This window comes from Saccopteryx bilineata, chromosome 3 (genome assembly GCF_036850765.1).
Source record: "Saccopteryx bilineata isolate mSacBil1 chromosome 3, mSacBil1_pri_phased_curated, whole genome shotgun sequence".
Classification (NCBI taxonomy): domain Eukaryota; kingdom Metazoa; phylum Chordata; class Mammalia; order Chiroptera; family Emballonuridae; genus Saccopteryx; species Saccopteryx bilineata.
The window spans coordinates 100,016,019-100,039,471 of NC_089492.1; the positions used below are offsets into that span (position 1 = coordinate 100,016,019).

Here is a 23,453-nt window from a genome sequence, read left to right on the forward strand (position 1 = left end):
ATAGGCATTAGCACATTTACTCCTAACAACTCAGATCTTATCCCCAATTTATGATGCTAAGATAAAGAAACTGAGGAGGCTCAAGGAACAAAATAATATGTCCAAAGTCAGAGCCAAAAGTAAAATCTTAGACCTGCTTAATGGAAAATGCTTTTTCTTAGCAACATCAAATATCGCATCTTTGCCACCTACGTAAGACAGACCGTATACAAGGCACTGGGCTAAGAAGGGGGTATTAGACAGAAGCTCTGCTCTTCAGGAAGACGCAGACAGGTCAGGGAAGACTTCCTAGAGGAGAAAAGATTAAGGCTGAAAATCAAAGCATTGGAAAAAATCAGCATATTGTAAGTAGAAGAGATGGGCCAGGCATTTCAGGAGCAGAAAAAGCATGAGCAAAAGCAATAAAAAGAAAAATAGGCCCTAGCCCGGTGGTTCAATGGATAAAATGTCATCCTAGCACTCTGAGGTCACAGGTTTGATCCTTGGCCAGGGCACTCATGAGAAGCAATCAGTGAGTATGCAACTAAATGGAACAAGTTGATGCTTCTCTTTTCTTTCTTTCTTTCTTTCTTTCTTTCTTTCTTTCTTTCTTTCTTTCTCTCTCTCTCTTTCTCTCTCTCTCTCTCTCTCTCTCTCTCCCCCCCCTCACTCTCTTTGTCTCAAATCAATAGAAAAAATAAAAAGAAAAAAAGAAAGAAAACAACATTGAAAAGAACAGTAGGGAGACTAGCTTGATTACAGTATATGTATTTGCTGGTAGTTAATAGGAGTTTAGGAAATATTTGTGGGTTTGAATAATAGGAGATAAGATTGAAAAGGGGCGGTCCAAATTATATAAGGCCTTGAAAGCTAAGCTGAAGAAAATACAATTAACCAACAAATAATGTGGGCAAATATTCAGCCTCACTAGTAATAAAAGCAATATAAATTGAAACAACATGGCAATGTTTCCCCACACAGTCTCTTAAACTTACATTAAAAAATAATAATACTCAATTTGTAAATTGATATCTTCATATTTAAAAGAAATATGGCTACCAATTTCATGGAATGTTTATATTCTTTAACACAGTATTTCCATTTCTGATAATTTACCCCAAAGAAATAATCCAAAAATCATAGGCAATGCTAAAATGCATGAGGATATTCCCTGTCCCTTTTTTTATAGTGTAAAAAAATTAGATGGAACATAAATGCCCAATGGTATGTGGCTGGTTAAAACAAAAAGGAAAAGATTTAAGAAAAAAGGCAAAGGCCAATTAAAGGGGTATGGACTTTAGACCATAGGCAACAGAAAGCTAATGAAAATTCCTGAGCAGAAAGGCAACATGAGGAAACTTTTTCAAGATGATCAATTTATTAAGAAATTTGACAATACAGCTTGATTTGTGGTGGTGCAGTGGATAAAGCATTGACCTGGAATGCTGAGGTCACTGGTTTGACCCCAGGCTTGCCCAATCAAAGCACATATGAGAAGCATCTACTACAAGTTGATGCTGCTTCTCCCCATCCCATTTTTACCTCTCTCTCTCCTTTCTCTAAAATCAATAAAATCTTTAAGAAAATATGACAATACATAAATAGAATCCAAACACTAGTTATACCTTGTTACCAAGAAATTACATGTAGGAAAATATATCTGCCAAGAAATAACCCTACATATTAGAATACTTTGTAAGTAAAGTTATTCACCATATCATTATTAATAATTTTTAAAAATCTAGGAGGAAAACTAAATATTTAATAGTAAGAGAATTACTAAGTAAACTATGATAAGTCCTTTATACGGAATGTTACTTTAAAATACTAGAGTAATATTACACATAAAGCCTTGAAGAATCATTAAATTTCAATTTTATGTGTGTGTGGCTGAGAGCAGGAGCAGGTAGAGATTTCTAGAGAAAGAAACCTCCACATAAGATGTTATGAGTTCCTTGGAGTTCCATTGTCATGGGTGAGCCAGCCAGTCTGGAGTGCACGGAAGCACACTTCTGAAGGCAGTCAGAGCTAAAAACAGGACAGCTAAGGCAAGCAAATGAGAAAGCAATCAATGAACAACCAAAGTGCCACAACTATGAGTTGATGCTTCTCATCTCTCTCCCTTCCTGTCTGTCCCTTTCCCTCTTTCTCTCCTCGCTGAAAAAAAAAAAAAAAAAAAAAAAAAAAGGACAACCAGATATTTAAGAATGCTCTGTCCATCTGTGGAAAGCCACTATTTATAAATAATCATATGGTAACTGAAATGTGATTTTCCAAAGACAAATATCATAAATGGTGGGACTATGGGTAGCCTAGAGTAATCTATTTATTTCCCCATTGAAACATTATACATTTATAATGAGAAAAAATTTGAAACCTATGCTATTACAATATTAGTAACTAATCAAAACAAGAGAATATCATTGAAAGATATTTTCTTTTTTTTTCCTAAAATGAAGCTTCAGGAAAAGCTGGCTTAATATAAGCATAGAGGAGACAGAAAAATTGAATAGGTGAGTTGTGGGGAAAACTGGGCACTCATCATCTTTAGAGGCCAGTGATAACTTTTTAGTACAAAGAATTTTATTTCCAAATACAGGTGGAGGGATACTGCACTGATGGTTATCAGTCAGGATCTTATTCACTTAAACAATATAGATAGAACATAAGAAGGCAGAAAGGTAAAGAAACGGTCAGGTGAGGTTTTCTGGCCTAAGTAGAAGAACAGTGGGATAAGGAGAAAGAAGTTTAAAAACGATGTGTGGGCCCTGGCCAGTTGGTTCAGCGGAGCATAGGCCCAACGTGTGGAAATCCCAGGTTCGATTCCCAGTCAAGGCACACAGGAGAAGCAACCATCTGCTTCTTCACCCCTCCCCCTTCTCTCTCCTTCTCCCTCCCCGCCCCCCCCTTCACTCTCTCTTTTCTCCTCCTACAGCCATGGCTTGAATGGTTCGAGCAAGTTGGCCCCTGGAGCTGAGGATGACTCCATGGTCTCACCTCAGGTGCTAAAATAGCTCAGTTGCTAAGCAAAGGAGTGGCGGCCCCAGATGGGCAGAGCATCACCAGGTAAGGGGCTGACTAGGTAGAACCCAGCTGGGGCACTTGCAGGAATCTGTCTCTCTGCTTCCCCACATCTCACTTCATAATAATAATAATAATTATTATTATTATAAAGTAAAGAGGATGTGTGGTTGAGGAGCATGACAAAAGCTCTGCTGGAGGTGCACGCCTACAATAGTGTGAAGTAGGGAACGGGAGCAGCGGCTTGCAGGCTTTCCCCAGGGAGTGGAAAGGAGTAAGCCGGGCACTTAGAGCGGTCCACCTTACATTACAGTTGAGTTCAAGTCTTAACTCTTCTCCTTGACTGCTTTTCATATATTTAGACCATATTTTATAAATGTCTGTACTTCCCTCAGTGTTCAAAACCTCAAAGCAAGTAAGCATATTTACTGAATGAACGATGAAGGGGAAAAAATGTTGGATCACCAAAACAAGGCCGCTGATTATTAAAAACAGAACCAGTGGCCTATGAAGGCATTGATTGCAAGGGATCAAGTGAATTAAGGGGAGGAAGTGTGTTATTGACTATTTATACCAGGGGTCAGGAACCTTTTTGGCCACATACTTTAAAATGTAATTCCATGAGAGCCATACAATGACCCGTGAACTTTACGCATTATCCAATAAAAATTTGGTGTTGTCCCGGAGGACAGCTGTGATTGGCTCTGGCCATCCGCAACCATGAACACGAGCGGTAGGAAATGAATGGATTGTAATACATGAGAATGTTTTATATTTTTAACGTTATTTTTTTTTTTATTAAAGATTTGTCTGTGAGCCAGATGCAGCCATCAAAAGAGCCACATCTGGCTCGTGAGCCATAGGTTCCCGACCCCTGATTTATACACATCTAAGTCAGTTGTTCATAAAATGAGTGACCATAAATGCAAGAAAGACAAAGATGTACTAACAGCAATGGATGGCTGTAGAATTGTGCTTATAGAGTAGAAAATTCTAGACCTCAAAGATTTTAGCAGCTATATGAGAATTACTAATCCTTTTCAAATATAGCTAGTCTGACTCATCTTCGGTCCAGACCAGCTGGTTTGCCCTGACCCAGACAGCCCCATGTTCTACTTCAACAAAGGCAACTTGTACAGAACAGAATGGTAACAGTTTGGAGGAGATAAAAGCTAGAAACTTGGCAGATAAAAAAAAAGAAAAAGAAAAAAAAGGAGAGAGATTAATTTGAGTTCAGAGGCCAAAAATCACATCAAAATATTATGCTCAATTTGAATGGAATAGGGATTTTGGGTTTATAAATCAAAATAATTATGTACCCGTTCCAATAAATTTAGAAAGATCATTTGACTCCACACCATTTGGCCTTATAATAATAAAAATCGATTTTATAATATAAGTGTGATTCAGTTTATAGCAAAAAACCATGTGAATATTCTGTTAGCTTGTCATATTAGTTATAAACTACAGAGATATTTCATATTGTACAGTACCAGTTTCTGACTTAGAAACTGATATCTTATTCACAATCTCTACAGTGTGTCTGTAAAGTCATGGTGCACTTTTGACCGGTCACAGGAAAGCAACAAAAGACGATAGAAATGTGAAATCTGCACCAAATAAAAGGAAAACTCTCACAGTTTCATACCTATTCAGTGCAGTTCGATGTGGACTCACACACAGATTTTTTAGGGCTCCTTAGGTAGCTATCCCGTAACGCCTCTACAGACTCCTCACTGACTCATGGCCTACCAGAATGGGGTTTCTCCATCAAACTGCCGGTTTCCTTCAATTGCTTATCCCACCGAGTAATGTTATTCCTATGTGGTGGCGCTTTGTTATAAACATGCCGATATTCACGTTGCACTTTGGTCATGGATTCGAATGTAGCGAGCCACAAAACACACTGAACTTTCCTCTGTACCGTCCACATCTCAACTGGCATGGCCGTGGGCTGCTCCGCTCTATACACACAGTGTTACCTCATCATCTGCGCATGCGCACATGCTGCCACATCATCCCACAGAAACTGGGAGGGTTTTCCTTTTATTTGGTACAGATTCACATTTCTATCGTCTTTTAATGCTCTACAAACCTTTTTTTTAAACTTTGATTCTGAATGAAATTTTTACAATGCAAACTTGCTTACAAGAATAAATTATATAAACTAAATATTCAGACACTTGTATGCCTTCATATCTTTTTTAAAGTATATGAAGGAATTGTATAAAAAAAGAAAAAAATATTTTCTATTAGGTTAAAATACTATACATATTATTTATCTTCCTTTTAAACTATTATTCTTAATAAAAACATTTTCAAAGTTTTTGAGATAGCCTGGAAGATACATCAGCAGAAATCATTTGTCATCTAATAAAAATTCATTCCCCTATCCCACCCTTTCCTTTCACAGAATTTGACTGTGGCTGGGTTTTCACCCTCTTGGAGGATGCTTCAGGGGGCGGGCTGGCACCAATTCCAGACCCAACTGAAGAATCCTGATTAGTCTAAGAGAATTATGGTAGGTCCATTTCCGTCATCAGGGATAAGTTGGGGCATGCTAAGATGCTCACCCTGGCCAAAAAGTTGTGAAGTAAAGTTTTTATGACGCGGGATTGAAAGCATGGGAACATATACAAGAGGTGTTGTTACTCTTAAAAAGAAATGGGATGCACAAGGTCACTGGATATTATGCTTAGACTCTGTTATATCTAGATATGATGGCTGGAACTGCAGCCATTTTATAACCATGAGGCAAGCTTGTTTGGGGCCAATGCCACCACATCAAGGAGGGCACAGTAGAAAAGTAAAAAGAACCTGGTCTTTGATGATGCTATCAACTTAAAATGAATCAACCCCCTGTAAAACTTCTTGGTTAAATGTTAGATAATTACCATCCTTATTGTTTAAATTTTGATTTGGGTTTCCAGTTACTTGCAGCCAAATTCATCCTAACTACTACAAGTCTGAATTATTAGTTTAGATACTAACAGAGTCATTATTTAGGAGATGAGAGACAACAACAAAGTATGCTACTTAATTAATTAGTAAGTCATACAGTCCAACAGTGAGGAACTCAGCCATACTAGTAGATTGTAAAGCTTTACCTATTATACTTAAAAGCTGATTACTACTTCATTCCCCTCTCCCTATCTGCCCTCTTGATACACATATACATCGCAGTCCAGTGGGTTTGGTACTGACCTTACTGATCAGTTCATCAACAGTGTTATATGCCATATTTCCCCTATATAGATGATCAATGCTTTGGGAATGTGGACTTTTTCTAACAAAATGGAAGAAGACTCAAAAGTAGAATGTTAAGTTTATTTTCCCAAAGAGGTATTTTAAATATCCTAGATTTTTAAAGGTTTAAAATAAAATTTTCATTGATCCATATTTATTGACTATCTACTATATGCTAGTATACTACTGTACATTTTCTCTGACAACTTGGAATAATTTATAGTATATTTAACTGCAAGTAGAACCAAGCCTTTCTGTTGCTGCCAATATATATGGGAATGAATATTTTCCCTCCTCACACATGGTGCTGCTCCCAATGCTCAGAAACATGCTTCTCACGTGCCTTCATCAGTGTCCCCCAAGCTACAACTGATGGGATACAAGATGGTAATAGATATTCTTTAAAAGAAGCAGAGTTTCCATGGCCAAATAATTTGGGGAAATACTGCATGTTATTGAGCATATATCGTACTTTTGAAGATTCATAGAACACACTAGAGCATATTCAATGCTTTCAGAAGTCCTTTGATAAAGAACTGTTTAAATCTAGTATTTCTGAAACTCAGTTGGCCCTACAATCTATTTCTCACTAAATATCTCATAATATTGAGGGAACTAGTAATCTTGAAAACATAAGTCATATTTTCTTTTAATACAGCCATGAGTCAATTTAGAAGTTAACGAAAAATAAATGCTGAAATAATTGCACGAAGCTGGAACCTTGCTATAACAATCTACAGAGGACAAGTTATTCACAAGTCTCTTCTAGAGTCTTGCATCCTATTCTCCAATCTCACCAGCCAGGGACACAGAATGCAATCACGTCTTAGATGATTCCTAAAATAATGTTCTTTTCTTTTTTCTTTTTTTTTTTTAAGATGTCTCAGTATATTTATTTTTATTTTATTTATTCATTTTTAGAAAGGAGAGAGAGAGAGGGAGAGAGAGAGAGAGAGAGAGAGAGGAGACAGAGAGAGAAGGGGGGAGGAGCAGGAAGCATCAACTCCCATATGTGCCTTGACCAGGCAAGCCCAGGGTTTTGAACCGGCGACCTCAGCATTTCCAGGTCGACGCTTTATCCACTGCGCCACCACAAGTCAGGCTCTTTTCTTTTTTCTTTTCTTTTCTTTTCTTTTCTTTCTTTCTTTCTTTCTTTCTTTCTTTCTTTCTTTCTTTCTTTCTTTCTTTTCTCCTTCCTTCCTTCCTTCCTTCCTTCCTTCCTTCCTTCCTTCCTTCCTTCCTTCCTTCCTTCCCTTCCTCCCTTCCTCCCCTTCCTCCCTCCCTTCCTTCCTTCCTTCCTTCCTTCCTTCCTTCCTTCCTTCCTTCCTTCCTTCCTTCTTTCCTTCCTTTATTTTTTACAGAGATAGAGAGAGAGAGTCAGAGAGAGGGACAGACAGGGACAGACAGACAGGAACGGAGAGAGATGAGAAGCATCAATCATTAGTTTTTCATTGTGCATTGCAACACTTTAGTTGTTCATTGATTGCTTTCTCATATGTGCCTTGACCGTGGGCCTCCAGCAGACCAAGCAACCCCTTGCTGGAGCCAGTGACCTTGGGTTCAAGCTCGTGGGCTCTTGCTCAAACCAGATGAGCCCGTGCTCAAGCTGGAGACCTTGGGGTCTCGAACCTGGGTCCTCGGCATCCCAATCCGACGCTCTATCCACTGCACCATCGCCTGGTCAGGCCTAAAACAATGTTTTTATCATGGAGAACTCCAATACAAAAACTTCTGAACTATTCTTAATGTCATGTAAAATCCAAACGAGCCTCCTTGGTATGTCTGTTTTATGCACTGATATAGCCTCAAAACCTACGATATTTCTGCACTTACCACCAAAATTGAATGGATGTTTTCATAGTGTGCTCTGTCCTAGCCTGGTTTATTGTCTTTCTCATATATATACAATGTGTGTTCCAATCTCTGTATCTTTATTCATATACACCCTCCTCTCTACCTATCCAAATTCTGACCATCCTTTCAAGTCTAGATTAAGTCTGATTTCTGCATGGAACCTGACCTCATCCTCCCCTGACCCCCTATTTCCTGACAGTACTAGAAAGTTTTTTTTTCCATTTATTTATTTATTTATTTATTTATTTGTATTTTTCTGAAGCTGGAGAGACAGTCAGACAGACTTCCGCATGCGCCTGACCGGGATCCACCCGGCACGCCCACCAGGGGCGATGCTCTGCCCCTCCGGGGCGTCGCTCTGTCACGACCAGAGCCACTCTAGCGCCTGGGGCAGAGGCCAAGGAGCCATCCCCAGTGCCCGGGCCACCTTTGTTCCAATGGAGCCTCGGCTGCGGGAGGGGAAGAGAGAGACAGAGAGGAAGGAGAAGGGGAGGGGTGGAGAAGCAGATGGGCGCTTCTCCTGTGTGCCCTGGCCGGGAATCAAACCCGGGACCTCTGCACGCCAGGCCGACACTCTACCACTGAGCAAATACCTTGGCACTTTAATATGTACAAAAGTAGTTAGTCTTGGGTTTGAAGGAGTTTATCAATTATTGAGAGCTAGACCAATGCAGGAACTAGTTTAGGAAAAAATGAGTATCAAACTTTCTAGTACTGCCCTGGCTGGCATAAGTATTCAATGAAAATATCTTAATGATTACATTTTATGAAAAAGTTTGGTGTATAGCAATGGTTGGAAATTCCTGTCATTTCTAAACTATATATTACTAAAATCATAGTTATAAGGACCAAGTTCTGAATAAAGAAGAAATATTATCCAAGTTCCTTTGGATTTAACTCTTTCCTTTGGATTTAACCTCTTTGACTTCATTTTCTCATCTGGAAAGTAGCTCTGTGGTATTTCTCTACCGGTATTGAATGAGCAACAAATACTGCTTGTAAAGCCCCTGATAAACAAAGACTTTATCTCATAGTCCTGGAAGCAACCCTGACATCTTAAATTATGTAATCCTGGTATTACATTATATTAGTCTGGTTCATATAAAATGTAAGCTACAAAAATACCAAAGCTGAGAAAAAATATTTACTCATGCTTTTACTAAGATGCAGAAAGAGGATACATGCATTGCCAAAATTCCATAGAACATGCTCAAACTAAAGCAACAATGCCTTAGTTATTAAAGAAGGCAATGGCCTGAAGCAGTACTTAGAAACAAAGAATACTTGGTCCATTCAAGAGTCAATATTTAAGGACACAATGACTAATGCCTACTTCAAGTTCATGAACATACTTTTTTAAGAGCTTCTTTTTGGTTAAAATTTTCATTTGTGGTTTTCCTACCTACAATCCATGAAACTAAGAATGAACAAAACCTTGAAACATGAAACTCTCCAGTAGGCCAGTGTCAGTAGAGACTTAATTCATACATTAAACTTCTTAACAAGGTTACACAAGACTGTGCCTTACTTTTTAGTCTCCAAAATTCCCAATGATCTATCCTGCCTAAAAACTAGATTCTACCAACTATGGAAAATGCATGAACGTCACATCCAGACCACATCAAAACACTGGGCCCCTTAATTTCAAATTATTTGAATACAAACTAGTAGTATTGTTGCTGATAGAAACTACATTTATAAATAATCAGCTAATTTAAAAAATGTTCCAGTTGAGCTTGCTATGAGCTAAAAGTAACCATTAAATTTATTTTTAGCACTAGCTATGTGACCTTGAACAATCATTCAACTTTTCGGCACCTCAATTTTCACATCTGCAAAATGAGAATGGGACTAGATGGCTTCTTAGGTCTTTTCAAACATAAAACTAGTAACAGTCATGGTTATTATCATTTTTATTAAAAATACGAATGAAAAAATACAAGCACAGACTTGGAAAAACATTAGGTTAACTTTAGAAGACAGCATACCTTAGGCAAGGATTATTGCAGAACTCCAAAATCCTCTCCCCATAGCACCAAACTATCCTCAAATACAAAAATTTTATAGAGGTAAATGTCTTACTGGCCATGCCGCTATCCTATTGGGGCAATTTCATTCATCCTCTGCATGCCAACCAAAAAACTAACATTTCTGTTTTCCTGGCTGTACAGTAAGACATTAGAAAGCTAGTGACCTGTTCTTCTCACACTTTTTCTTTGTGCGCATGAAAACAGAGTGTGAAGTTCATGGAAGAAGACAACATTTTTAGGACAAAAGGTACACAGAACATTCTAAGGACAAAAAGCATCATCCACAGAAAGGGTCCTGAAGTCACTTCAAAACAAACTTCTCCATTGGCCCCCTTCCATCTTTCCTCCTAAAATTAACCTGTCACGTGGGAGATGGGAGATTCCTAATCCACATGGAGACTTTAGGTGAAATGGCTCATTTCCCACAGAGCTTGACAATGTAAAATCTAAGCCACATTCTAAAAAGGCAACTCTCTGCTCATGAGGGGGCTGACTGCTGTGTGCAAATGATGCAGATGCTCTGCACAGGGAACTGGCTTTATGTTCTAGCTCTGCCACTTCCTGGGTGCATGGCCTTGGGCAAATAACTAAATCTCACTAATCTAGGCTTACCCCTCTGTAAAATTAGGATGACGACACCCTTCACAGGGCTGTGATTAAGGCTAAATTAAGACACCTATAACAAGTTTGTCATGTGCCAAGCACACAAATAGGCACTAAGGATAGGCTACCCCCTTCACAATTACTCCCTTTCTTCTGCACAGTGGGACAGAGCCTCCAGCACAGCGGATAACTGCCATGTCCTTCATTAGACTGCCAGGTTCCCTAGGGCTGAGAACATGTCTGATTCATCCTTGGATCCCAGTGCCCAGCAGAGGGCTTGGCCCAAAGTGAAAACCAAATAAATGCTTGCTAAATGGAGAAAATGAGAATCCTTTAGGTCTGAGGATGTTAAGATTATCCTGGCCACAGTCAAGAAAATACTGATTTTCAGTTTGGCCCAAATAGGCGCTTGCTACAAACTACTATTAGTTATACTAATTAGTTGAACTAATAGTAGTTCAAAGCAAAGAAGTGTCTCTGAACTCTAATAATTACATTCTCTAAAATATAAAAACCCAATTGCCCTATAGCTCTCTATTTTAGTTTTGAGAATCTAATTCTTTCCTAAACAATGGAGTTGGTAACCACAGAAATTTGTGGAATCTCTCTTCCTAGAAAACATGAAGAACAGGAGAGAAGTCAGTCTGTCTGGAAATTACTTCAAAATCTGTCTGTAAGCAGGCATTGGACTAGATCGGATGCCCCTCAGAAGATCCTTCCAGATCTAAACCATTAATATATTAAGAGAAATAACTAAAATAACTCTCTGTCCTTTACACCCAGGAAAATAAAATAAATACAATCTAACATCTCCTAAAATAGTCAGTAGAAATAATTATATTTACACCTAGTGATGCTTTTACAAATATCCCATGCTATTAATTTGAAAGAATAAGATAGAACAGTATAGAATAGAGATTGTATTTAACAACACAGAAAATTATTCTTCTGTTTCTCGTTTTTATCCTAAATGTTTCCACGCATCCCCCAAACCTCTCAAGCTTTATAAAAACACTAGTTCCTCCCTGATACTCACTCAACTCTCCTGATAGTGAATTTCTAACACATCCATTACTCACATCACATTGTGCAGGTATTATATGTTGTCTTCCGTTTGTATCTGGTTTACAAATAAGTTTTGTTTCCCTAACTGAAACATAAGTTCCCTGACAAAGTTCCAAGTTGTTTTTTTTTGGGGGGGGAGGTGTTTTGTTTTTAATTAAGAGGAGGAGAGACAGAGAGACAGACTCCCCCATGCGCCCTGACCAGGATCCATCCAGCAAGACCACTAGGAGGTGATGCTCTGCCGATCTGGGATGGTTGCTCCGTTGCAACCAGAGACATTTTTTACACCTAAGGTGGAGGCTATGGAGCCATTCTTAGCACCCAAGGCCAACTCGCTTGAGCCAATTGAGCCATGGAAGCGGGAGAAGAGACAGTAATCAAGAGAGAGAGGGAGGGGTAGAGAAGCAGATGGTTGCTTCTCCTATGTGCCCTGACTGGGAATTGAACCCCAAACATCCACAAGCCAGGCTGACACTCTACCGCTGAGCCAACTGGCCAGGACCAAGTTCCAAGTTTTATATTTCTCATGTATTCCTATATTGTGTCAATACTGAATTCATGACAAATGCTTACAAATTGGCTGACTGGCTTAAAATAAAGAGAGAAGGCAAAAGCTATAGAACACTGTATGCACTGAGCACCTGCATGAAGCTTTGTCAAAGTCTAAAATAAAGCTTTCCAGACTTCTGTATATTGATATTTGTCATTAACCTGGGACTAGAATAGTTGAAGGTTAATACCACGGTGGCCAAAGAGAAAGACCTAGAGTTAAAGATCACATTGATTCAGCTCCGGCCCTGTAAGGAATGAAGAACTGGCAAGGTGAGCCCACTCACAATAGAGGGTGGCTATTGTGGAAAGCCCAGCAGCCTCCCCAGATCACAGGGCTGTGCAAGTTCAGATGCTACACAGGGTCAGTTATTCATGGTACAGGACAAGGGGTGGTAATAAAGAGAAAAGAATGGAGCTTTATATTATCAACAAGACAGGTAATAGCAAATGTTGGAGAGGCTGTGGAGAAAAAGGAACCCTCATTCACTGTTGGTGGGAATGTAAAGTAGTACAACCATTATGGAAGAAAGTATGGTGGTTCCTCAAAAAACTGAAAATAGAACTACCTTATGACCCAGCAATCCCTCTACTGGGTATATACCCCCAAGACTCAAAAACATTGGTACGTAAAGACACATGCAGCCCCATGTTTTTTGTTTTTGTTTTTTTGTATTTTTTCTGAAGCTGGAAACGGGGAGAGACAGTCAGACAGACTCCCGCATGCGCCCGACCGGGATCCACCCAGCACGCCCACCAGGGGCGACACTCTGCCCACCAGGGGGCGATGCTCTGCCCCTCCGGGGCGTCGCTCTGCCGCGACCAGAGCCACTCTAGTGCCTGGGGTAGAGGCCACAGAGCCATCCCCAGCGCCCGGGCCATCTTTGCTCCAATGGAGCCTTGGCTGCGGGAGGGGAAGAGAGAGACAGAGAGGAAGGGGGGGGAGGTGGAGAAGCAAATGGGCGCTTCTCCTATGTGCCCTGGCCGGGAATCGAATCCAGGTCCCCCGCACGCCAGGCCGACGCTCTACCGCTGAGCCAACCGGCCAGGGCCATGCAGCCCCACGTTCATTGCAGCATTGTTCACAGTAGCCAGGACATGGAAACAACCAAAAAGTCCTTCAATAGAAGACTGGATAAAGAAGATGTGGCACATATACACTATGGAATACTACTCAGCCATAAGAAATGATGACATCGGATCATTTACAACAAAATGGTGGGATCTTGATAACATTATATGGAGTGAAATAAGTAAATCAGAAAAAAACAAGAACTACATGATTCCATACTTTGGTGGGACATAAAAATGAGACTAAGAGACATGGACAAGAGTGTGGTGGTTAGTGGGGGGTGGGGTGGGAGGGGGGGTGCGGGAGGGGAGGAAGGAGAGGGGAAGGGAGAGGGGCACAAAGAAAACTAGATAGAGGGTGACAGAGGACAATCTGACTTTGGGTGATGGGTATGCAATATAATTGAATGACAAGATAACCTGGACATGTTTTCTTTGAATATATGTACCCTGATTTATTATATGTCACCCCATTAACATTAATAAAAATTTATTTATGAAAAGAAAAAAAAATGGAGCTTTAGAAAATTAAAACACACCTGTAAAACTTAGGTCTTCTCACTCTTCATAAGCCGAAGAACACATCAAGAACAAGACTCATGAGCCCTAGAGCTCAGTCACTATGCATGCACTCTACATAGTTAAAGGTGGGGATGCAGAACCCCTGCTCTTTTCTTTATATATGAAAAGGGAACTCCTTGACCCTACTATGAGATAGCTACTGTTATAGGCACAGGAATACAGCAGTTCAAGAAAATCACAAGGCTAGTAACAATTATGTAAAGCCCTGGCTGAGTATTTTACAGAAATAAGAGACATCAAGGACAATCCGAATCTCTTAGAGGGGAAAAACCAAAGCCCAGAGAGGTTAACTAACTTGTCTCAGTTGATTATGCCAGAGAATATGCTAGGCACCAGGTATACAGAAATGAGTAAGATACTCACCCTGTCCTCAAAAGGCAGTGCAACTGTAAGACAATAAAATTAATACAATAATAGAAGTGGTAACACAGAATAAAAGCAAATCCTATCTTTAATTGCATAGGACTTCCAATATTTTAAAAGAAAATGAACTGTTTATAATTTGTTTTATCTTCATCATAGTCCTATGAGTACAGACACAGGTCTTATTATTCCTGCTATATAGATGGAGAAATTGAAGTACAAAGTGGATGAGGGAGTCTATTAAGGTCATCTCCAGTGGCAGCAAAATGCCTAGAAACCAAGTCTGTTTTAATCCTAGACATATTTTTCCCACTAGATAGGAAAGGCAGATGTTCTTTTTATGTCCAGCCTCCTTCTGACCAAGAGCACACATTTGCAAGATTGTGTGCAGGACAATCTGTGGCTGGGGAAGTCAACTTAACTGTCTGTGAGGTCTCATCAGCTGAGTTTAGTTATTCGATGGTTGAGTAACCAACCCACAGGACATCATTATTACTAGCATTCTTAAAGTGCCCATTATATATACACAGAAAAGATGGGAAAGCTTCTGCCCCTTGGGGAGTTAATACTGTAGGACACAGGCATATAAACATTTCAACAAAAAGTGACATAATTAAACAAACTACAACTAGAAGAGCCATTACAAATAATAGCAAATTTAAGACACTAAAGGTTTTGCAGAGCACATCTAGTGGGCGTTGCCAAGAAACATACTCCTTAAGGGTTAAACAGAGAACAGAAGCCTTGTATATACAGTGTGTCCGTAAAGTCATGGTGTGCTTTTGACTGGTCACAGGAAAGCAAAAGACGATAGAAATGTGAAATCTGCACCAAATAAAAGGAAAATTCTCACAGTTTCATACCTATTCAGTGCAGTTCGATGTGGGCTCACGCACAGATTTTTTAGGGCTCCTTAGGTAGCTATCCCGTATAGCCTCTACAGACTCGTCACTGACTGATGGCCTACCAGAACGGGGTTTCTCCACCAAACTGCCGGTTTCCTTCAACTACTTATCCCACCGAGTAATGTTATTCCTATGTGGTGGCGCTTCGTTATAAACGCGCCGATATTCACGTTGCACTTTGGTCACGAATTCGAATTTAGTGAGCCACAGGACTCACTGAACTTTCCTCTGTACCATCCACATCTCGACTGGCATGGCCGTGGGCTGCTCCGCTGTATACACGGTGTTACGTCTGTGCATGCGCACATGCTGCCACATCATCCTACAGAAACTGGGAGGGTTTTCCTTTTATTTGGTACAGATTTCACATTTCTATCGTCTTTTGTTGCTTTCCTGTGACCGGTCAAGAGTGCACCATGACTTTATGGACACACTGTATAATGATATAAACCAATTATTAGATTATTGAGTTCAAATATGAACTCTTACCAAAAATGTTCATCACATTAAAAAAAAAAATTAACTTCTAGGACCTGACTGGGTGGGTCAGTGGATAGTGTCAACCTAGTACACCAGAGGTCATGAGTTCGACCCCCTGTCAGGGCATGTATGAGAAGCAATCAATGTTTACACAACTAAATGGAACTAAGTGAAACGAGTTGATGCTTCTCTCTCTCAATCAATGGGGAAAAAATATAAAAAATAATTTAGTTAATTCTATTTCACTCTTTCTAGGAAAGTCATCTATTTTGTAACCTTTCGTATTCAAGAGGAATAAACTTATAATAGACGTTCCCATCAGCAGGCCTTGGGCAGAAAGATTAGAACAGTGTGGTTTCACTGCGATCCTCTCCCCCCTCCATCAGCTGCAACCTAAATGAAATGAATCTGATAACTTTGTCTCGTACACTGTCAAATTTATTTGCAAAACCAAGGATCCCTCACTTCATAAAATGTAAAAGGGAAAAAAGCATTTTTTCATTTTCAAGTTCTGTTTTAAACATTAATTTCACTTGTTTGATAACCTCATATCATATTTTACTTGTCATTATTTAGAGAGATCTTATACTATGATCAAACTATTTTAAACTTTTTGACATTTTGTAGAATTATTAACAAAATAAAACTAAGGAGAAAAAAATATTAGTGATTTTAAACTACTGACAGAAAGAATTTCTTTAGGAACCAGCTAAATAGTAAAAATTATAATCATCTTTTCAAAGGAATAATGTTATCATTATTTTAAAAATTCAACTAGGTTAAAAAAAATCTCTCTGGTATTTCCTGAATATACTTAGGGGATTCATACTAATAGCCAGTTGCCTTCCTTTTAAAATATATATTGAATTTTACAGGGTGATAAGTAGCAATTTAAATGACAATTCAAAACTACCAGTAGGTTTCATTAGAATAACCAATAGTGCATCATAAAATTTTTTAATGATATTTTCTAATTCCTAAGATTTAGTTCCATCACAAGAAAATACATTTTAATAAACAAAAGCTTAAAACCTACATTAAAAGTGTGTTAATAAACTTTTTTAGGTAGGAGAAGACTAGGTCCTGATTTATCTCTAGAAAAAACCCCTGGGCCAAATCCTGAGTGAAGAAAGTATTAATTAAACATGCACCAACAGTGACCTCTAGTGTTAACAACTGCAAGTCACTAGACTACCATAACACTTTCCTAAGGGCTAAAGCAGGGGTCACCAAACTACGGCCCACGGGCCTCTGAAGCCATTTATCCGGCCCCCCACCGCACTTCCAGGAGGGGCACCTCTTTCATTTGTGGTCAGTGAGAGAAGCATAGTTCCCATTGAAATACTGGTCAGTTTGTTGATTTAAATTTACTTGTTCTTTATTTTAAATATTGTATTTGTTCCCGTTTTGTTTTTTTACTTTAAAATAAGGTATGTGCAGTGTGCATAGGGATTTGTTCATAGTTTTTTTTATAGTCCGGCCCTCCAACGGTCTGAGGGACAGTGAACTGGCCCCCTGTGTAAAAAGTTTGGGGACCCCTGGGCTAAAGAAACTATTCAAAGCTTCTCCTTTCTAAAAACCAACAAACAGAATTTATGCACTGTATCTAAAAATTATGCATAATCAAAGTGTTTCCGTAGATTTCCTTCCCGACATTAAAAATACCTTAAACAGCCAACTAAATGGGAGATGATATTTTCAAACAGCTCAGATAAGGGCTTAATATCCAAAATACACAAAAAACTCACAAAACTCAACAAAACTCACAAAATTCACAGAACTCAACAACAAACAAGCAAACGATCCAATAAAAAAATGGGAAAAGGACATGAACAGACATTTGTATTTTCCCAAGAAGAAATACAAATGACCAATAGATATAAGAAAAGATGCTCATCTTCACTAGCTCTAAGAGAAATGCAAATCAAAACTACAATGAGATACCTCACACCTGTTAGATTAGCTTGTATCAACAAGACAGGTAATAACAAGTGTTAGAGATGCTGTGGAAAAAAAAAAGGAACCCTCATCCACTGTTGTTGGTGGGAATGTAAATTAGTACAACCATTATGGAAGAAAGTATGATGGTTCCTCAAAAAATTAAGAATAAAACTACCATATGACCCAGCAATCCCTCTACTGGGTATACACCCCCAAGACTCAAAAACATTGGTACGTAAAGACACATGCAGCCCCATGTTCATTGCAGCATTGTTCTCAGTGGCCAAGACATGGAAACAACCAAAAAGCCCTTCAATAGATGATTAGATAAAGAAGATGTGGTACATATACACTATGGAATACTCCTCAGCCATAAGAAACGATGACATAGGATCATTTACAACAACATGGATGGACCTTGATAACATTAAACTTAGTGAAATAAGTAAATCAGAAAAAACTAAGAACTGTATGATTCCATACATAGGTGGGACACAAAATTGAGACTCATGGACATGGACAAGAGTGTAGTGGTTACCAGGGGGAGGGGAAGGGAAGAGAGGGGGGGGTGAGGGTGAGGGGAGGGGCATAAAGAAAACCAAATAAAAGGTGATGGAGGACAAAAAAAATTATAAAAATCATCTCAAATTGTTATAGCAAAATAAAATTATTTTTCATGTATAAACAAACAAACAAAAAAACCTTAAGAAAAAAAAATCTTAGAGAGCAAACAACATGAAAGACCTAAAAGTGAAAAGCACTGTTTACACTGTGTGGCCCACATTGGAACACTCCCTTTGGTTACAGAGTTTAATGCACAGGTAATCTGGGACATGTTATTGATGACTGTATTATAAACATTTAAACCTATAAAATCAAGATAGTGCACAAGGTAGTACCTGATGACACATTAAGAAAAAGCAATTTAGAACATTTCAGGAATGCCTGACGATGCAAAGAAAACACTTTAGCCGTTGCACTAAGAAGTAAGCCCTACATTTCAGCCCTTGCTATACCTCGCTATGTTTTCACTGCTTTGAAAGATCTACTTATTAAACAGATATTTTTGCCCAAGGACTTAGAATTTGGCATCATATGTTAATTTACTATAGTATTTTTACAGTTTTATGCTCTACATGAATCTATAAAATAAGCAAAATATCAAAAGTTATTTTTGGCCAGGAGAGCATTCTTTAAAAAGTAGTATTAGATTGAGCTTACGTATTATTTTTGAAAAGTTCATCTTTTCCCCTTTTAACTCCAAATATTCTTGTGATCAAGGTGCTGAAGAGAAGTGTGGATGAATTTCTCACCTAATGTAAAAATAAATATACAATAAGGGTTAAAAAAATATTCATGGCATGAAACCAACATTTACAATATTCAAACTAGACACTCAAAATCATTACCCAATTTGGCTAGGATGGGGCTAAAGGAAATATGGTTTGTGATCATAAAAATGAGACAATTTTCAAAAACTTTACAATAATTGACTACATGACTTCTTCTTAACCCTTTGAGTAGTACAAACGTTCATGTACGTCCTTGTGACTCCTGACTATTCAGAGTACAATTGATTTATTTTAAAAATGTGTAAGGCAACATTAAAAAAAGGCAAATGTATGTTCTTCTTGTTTCCATAAATTAGTTATCAAACAAACATGATTTTAAGTTAATAAAACTGTAACTAGAACAAATTTCACTTTTTGAAAAAAAACTCACTCCTGGGGGTCAGCGAACATGAAAAAAACTCACTACTCAAAGGGTTAAACTGAACTCTATAATCCAACTACATGCACATAGCATACCTCTTTCCTTTACTAATAATATAGTTATCAATTGTTCTCATTACCTCTTTGTATTTGTATCATCAAATAACATTTCTTTAAAGAAAGAACAAATTCAGTATTCCATATCCTGATGAGTAATATTCTAGTCGAGAGCTTAGATCTTTCCATTTATTTTCTGCAATCGAGATAATATATCTAAGACCTAACTGAAAAAATCCACATTATTAATATAGCCAAGATAATATTTAATATCCAAAATGTTGTTCATTAATACCACTGTCAGTAACCAAATAAAGTAATTTTAACCCTAAAATTATCTGAGACAGCTAGTTAATAAAAATAAAAGAACTCTCATTAAAAAACATGAATTTCTTGGCCCTGGCCAGTTGGCTCATTGGTAGAGCGTCGGCCTGATGTGCAGGAGTCCCAGGTTCGATTCTCAGCCAGGGCACACAGGAGAAGCGCCCATCTGCTTCTCCACCCCTCCCCTTCTCCTTCCTCTCTGTCTCTCTCTTCCCCTCCCACAGCCAAGGCTCCACTGGAGCAAAGTTGGCCCGGACACTGAGGATGGCTCCATGGCCTCTAAATCAGGCGCTAGAATGGCTCTGGTTGCAACAGAGCAACGCCCCAGATGGGTGGAGCATCGCCCCCTGGTGGGCATGCCAGGTGGATCCTGGTCGGGCGCATGCGGGAGTCTGACTGCCTCCCCGTTTCCAACTTCAGAAAAATACAAAAAACAAACAAACAAAGAAGAAAAACAAAAAAACCCCATGAATTTCTTTACAATCATAATAATAAAGCATATCTATTTCCAAAATAATGTATCAAAATGCTTTGCTATATTGTAAAAATATCTTGAGTGATTGGGCTTCCTTAATTACCTTACCAAATCAAATTGAGATGTACAAATATGTAGTGACTTCACTACAGTGTGTCTATACCAGCACCACAGAGGATATCCAGAGATAGAAACCACACACTTACTGGCAGCACAGAGCTTATATTCTAATTAGATAGGTGCTACTATCATATGGCATGTTTCAATAGCAATAAAAGAAGGTAATTGAAACTAACAACGTTAAAATTAAAAAAATAGCTTCTGAAACCACTGCAGTACAGGTCCCAAACTCAAATGCTTGCAAGGACCAGTGAGTGCCAAGAGTCGCAGAGGACTGGGTCAAATGAAGTCACTGTTCAGCTTCAGCTGAGCTGTTGCCATGAGGGAATGTTAGCTCAGTGTTGCCAGATTTTCTTCTTTTTCAAGAAAAGCCAGAAACCCCAATTTTTATGTGAAATCTCACTATTTTGTAATGTTGGCAACAAATTAAATGGAAAAAAACCCATCATGGAGGCCAAATAAAACACAGTTGCAAGCTAGACTTTACCAATTAGCCACCAGTTTACAATCTCTCCTCTAGAAGCCCAGGGCTGAATCAACTCATGCCTGGCAACTCTAAAAGTGGACTACACATTCATTGAAACAATTCATGCCAAAATTACATGAAACCCTAAAATTGGGTGAATTCACTTCTATCCACTCAACAGTTAACATTAATAAAGCCCCTACTATGTGCCCTGCCTAATATACCCAAACAACACACCAATCTGTCCTATTAGTCTAACAAAATCACCTTTGACCTAGTTCAGGTCTTATCTCTTCCTAGTCTACTGATTGAGTTTCCAAAGACTCTTGGGTTTAAGATGAATTGGTCATCTAGGACCTTGTCTCCTCTCAAGAATCACACAAAAAGATAAAAGGAAAAGTAGAAACACAAACTCCATCTTGTCCTAAAGAAACTTTTTGACAAAGGCCACCAGATGCAGTAGTGTTAAATCAGGGGTGCCCAGAGACGAAAGACAATGCCTGCTGAGGCATACCTTATCACTGCCGAGTGCTGTTTTACAGAGTGAATGGGCACTCCCAAAAAGAAAACTCTCTTGGTTTTTTTGTTTGTTTGTTTTTGAATTTTTCCAAAGTTAGAAGCAGGGAGGCAGTCAGACAGACTCCTGCATGTGCCTGACTGGGATCCATCCAGCAAGCCCACCAGGGGGTGATGCTCTTCACATCTGGGCGTTGCTTCCTTGCAGCTGGAGCCATTCTAGCACCTGAGCTGGAGGTCATGGAGCCATCCTCAGCACCTGGGCTAACTTTGTTCCAATGGAGCCTTGGCTAAGGGAGGGGAAGAGAGAGATAGAGAGAAAGGAGAGGGGGAAGGGTGGAGAAGCAGATGGGTGCTTCTTCTGTGTGCTCTGGCCAGGAATCGAACCCGGGATTTCCACATGCTGGCCGACACTCTACCACTGAGCCAACGGGCCAGGGCTGAAAACTCTCTTGTTTTTGATTCATTAGGCTGGAGGAAGGAGGCACATAATGTCATTCAGTAATATTAACATGGATCTGTGGGGTTCTGGCATTATCAGCCTAAATCATTTATTACCAAGTTCCCTCATTAGCAATCAGTGATCATCATTACCTGTTCCAGTACAGGATTCTGATGCATATTGAGTTAATTTTTGAATATGGTATAAGATAGGAAGGAAATTCATCCTTTTGCATGTAGATGTCCAGTTGTCCCAGTACCATTTGTTCAAAGACTATTCTTTGCCCCACTGAATTGCCTTGGTACCTTTTAAACTAAACATTAAGATTTTTTGTTGTTGGTTTTTTTTTTTTATTAAGTGAGAGGCAGGGTGGTAGAGACAGACTCCTGCATGTACACTGAATGGGATCCACCCAGCAAGTTCCCTACAGGGTGATACTCTGCCCATCTGGAGCCACTACTCTGTTGCTTGGCAACTGAGCTATTTCAAGCACAGGTAAGGCCATGGAGCCATCCTCAGCATCCAGGGCCAACTTGCTCAAACCATTGGCTGTGGGAAGAAAAGAGAGAGAGAGAGAGAGAGAGAAGGGGGAGGGGTAAAGAAGTAGATGATCACTTCTCCTGTGTGCCCTGACTGGGAATCAAACCCAGGACTTCCACACGCCAGGCCGATGCTCTTCCACTGATCCAACCATCCAGGGCCAGATATTAGGTTTTATTTGTGGACACAATTCTATTCCACTGATTTATAGATACCTATCTTATCGTTATGCCAGCACCACACTGTCTTATTACTGTTCTCTGTCATTAGTTTTAAAAGTTTTGATGTGTGAGTCCCCCATCTCTGTTATTTTTCAAGACCATTTGGTTATTCTGAGTCCAAATTAACTGCAGCAATAATCAATCCTTATGACATGGAAAACCAGAAAACCTTCCTGTTTCCTTACCTCCTTTTCCAGCAAGCCGCAATGATAGCTACATAATTGACAACTGCTACCAAAATTTTTCCCTTCTATTCACTGATACATATACTTCTTTCTCCTTTCTAACATGAAAAGGTTTCCATATAGACTTTTTAAGACATAGAATAGTAGATGGAAAAAAATTAGGTTTCACAAAACAGTGTGTGTGTATGCATGCATGTATATATTGATATGTGTATATGTATATACAGTATACATTTTCTTATATAGGTATAGCTTTTTTTTTCTTTTTTGTATTTTTCTGAAGTGAGAAGTAGGGAGGTGGAGAGACAGACTCCCGCATGCACCTGACAGGGATCCACCCAGCATGCCCACTAGGGGGTGATGCTCTGCCCATCTGGGGCGTTGCTCTGTTGCAACCAGAGCCATTCTAGCACCTGAGGCAGAGGCCACAGAGCCATCCTCAGTGCCTGGGGCTAACTTTGCTCCAATGGAGCCCTGGCTGCAGGAGGGGAAGAGAGAGACAGAGAGGAAGGAGAGGGGGAGGGGTGGAGAAGCAGATGGGCACTTCTATGTGCCCTGGCCGGGAATCGAACCCAGGACTTCCACACACCAGGCCGACGCTCTACCCCTGAGCCAACTGACCAGTGCGGTATCGCTTTTCTTATATAACATAAATGTCCCTTGACAAATATTTAAAAATATGGAGAGCCTCCTGTGTGCAGTCACA

General features: G+C 39.3%; 1 protein-coding gene across 2 annotated transcripts in view; it reads right to left on the reverse strand.

Moving 5' to 3' along the window:
• THADA (THADA armadillo repeat containing) overlaps window positions 1–23,453 on the reverse strand; it is a 360,995-nt gene that overhangs the window by 226,297 nt on the left and 111,245 nt on the right. For both annotated transcript variants that reach the window (XM_066267026.1, XM_066267025.1), the window contains exon 26: window positions 18,911–19,002. In XM_066267026.1, coding sequence (XP_066123123.1) covers window positions 18,911–19,002 — 92 coding nt within the window. The remainder of the gene's footprint in view (window positions 1–18,910; window positions 19,003–23,453) is intronic.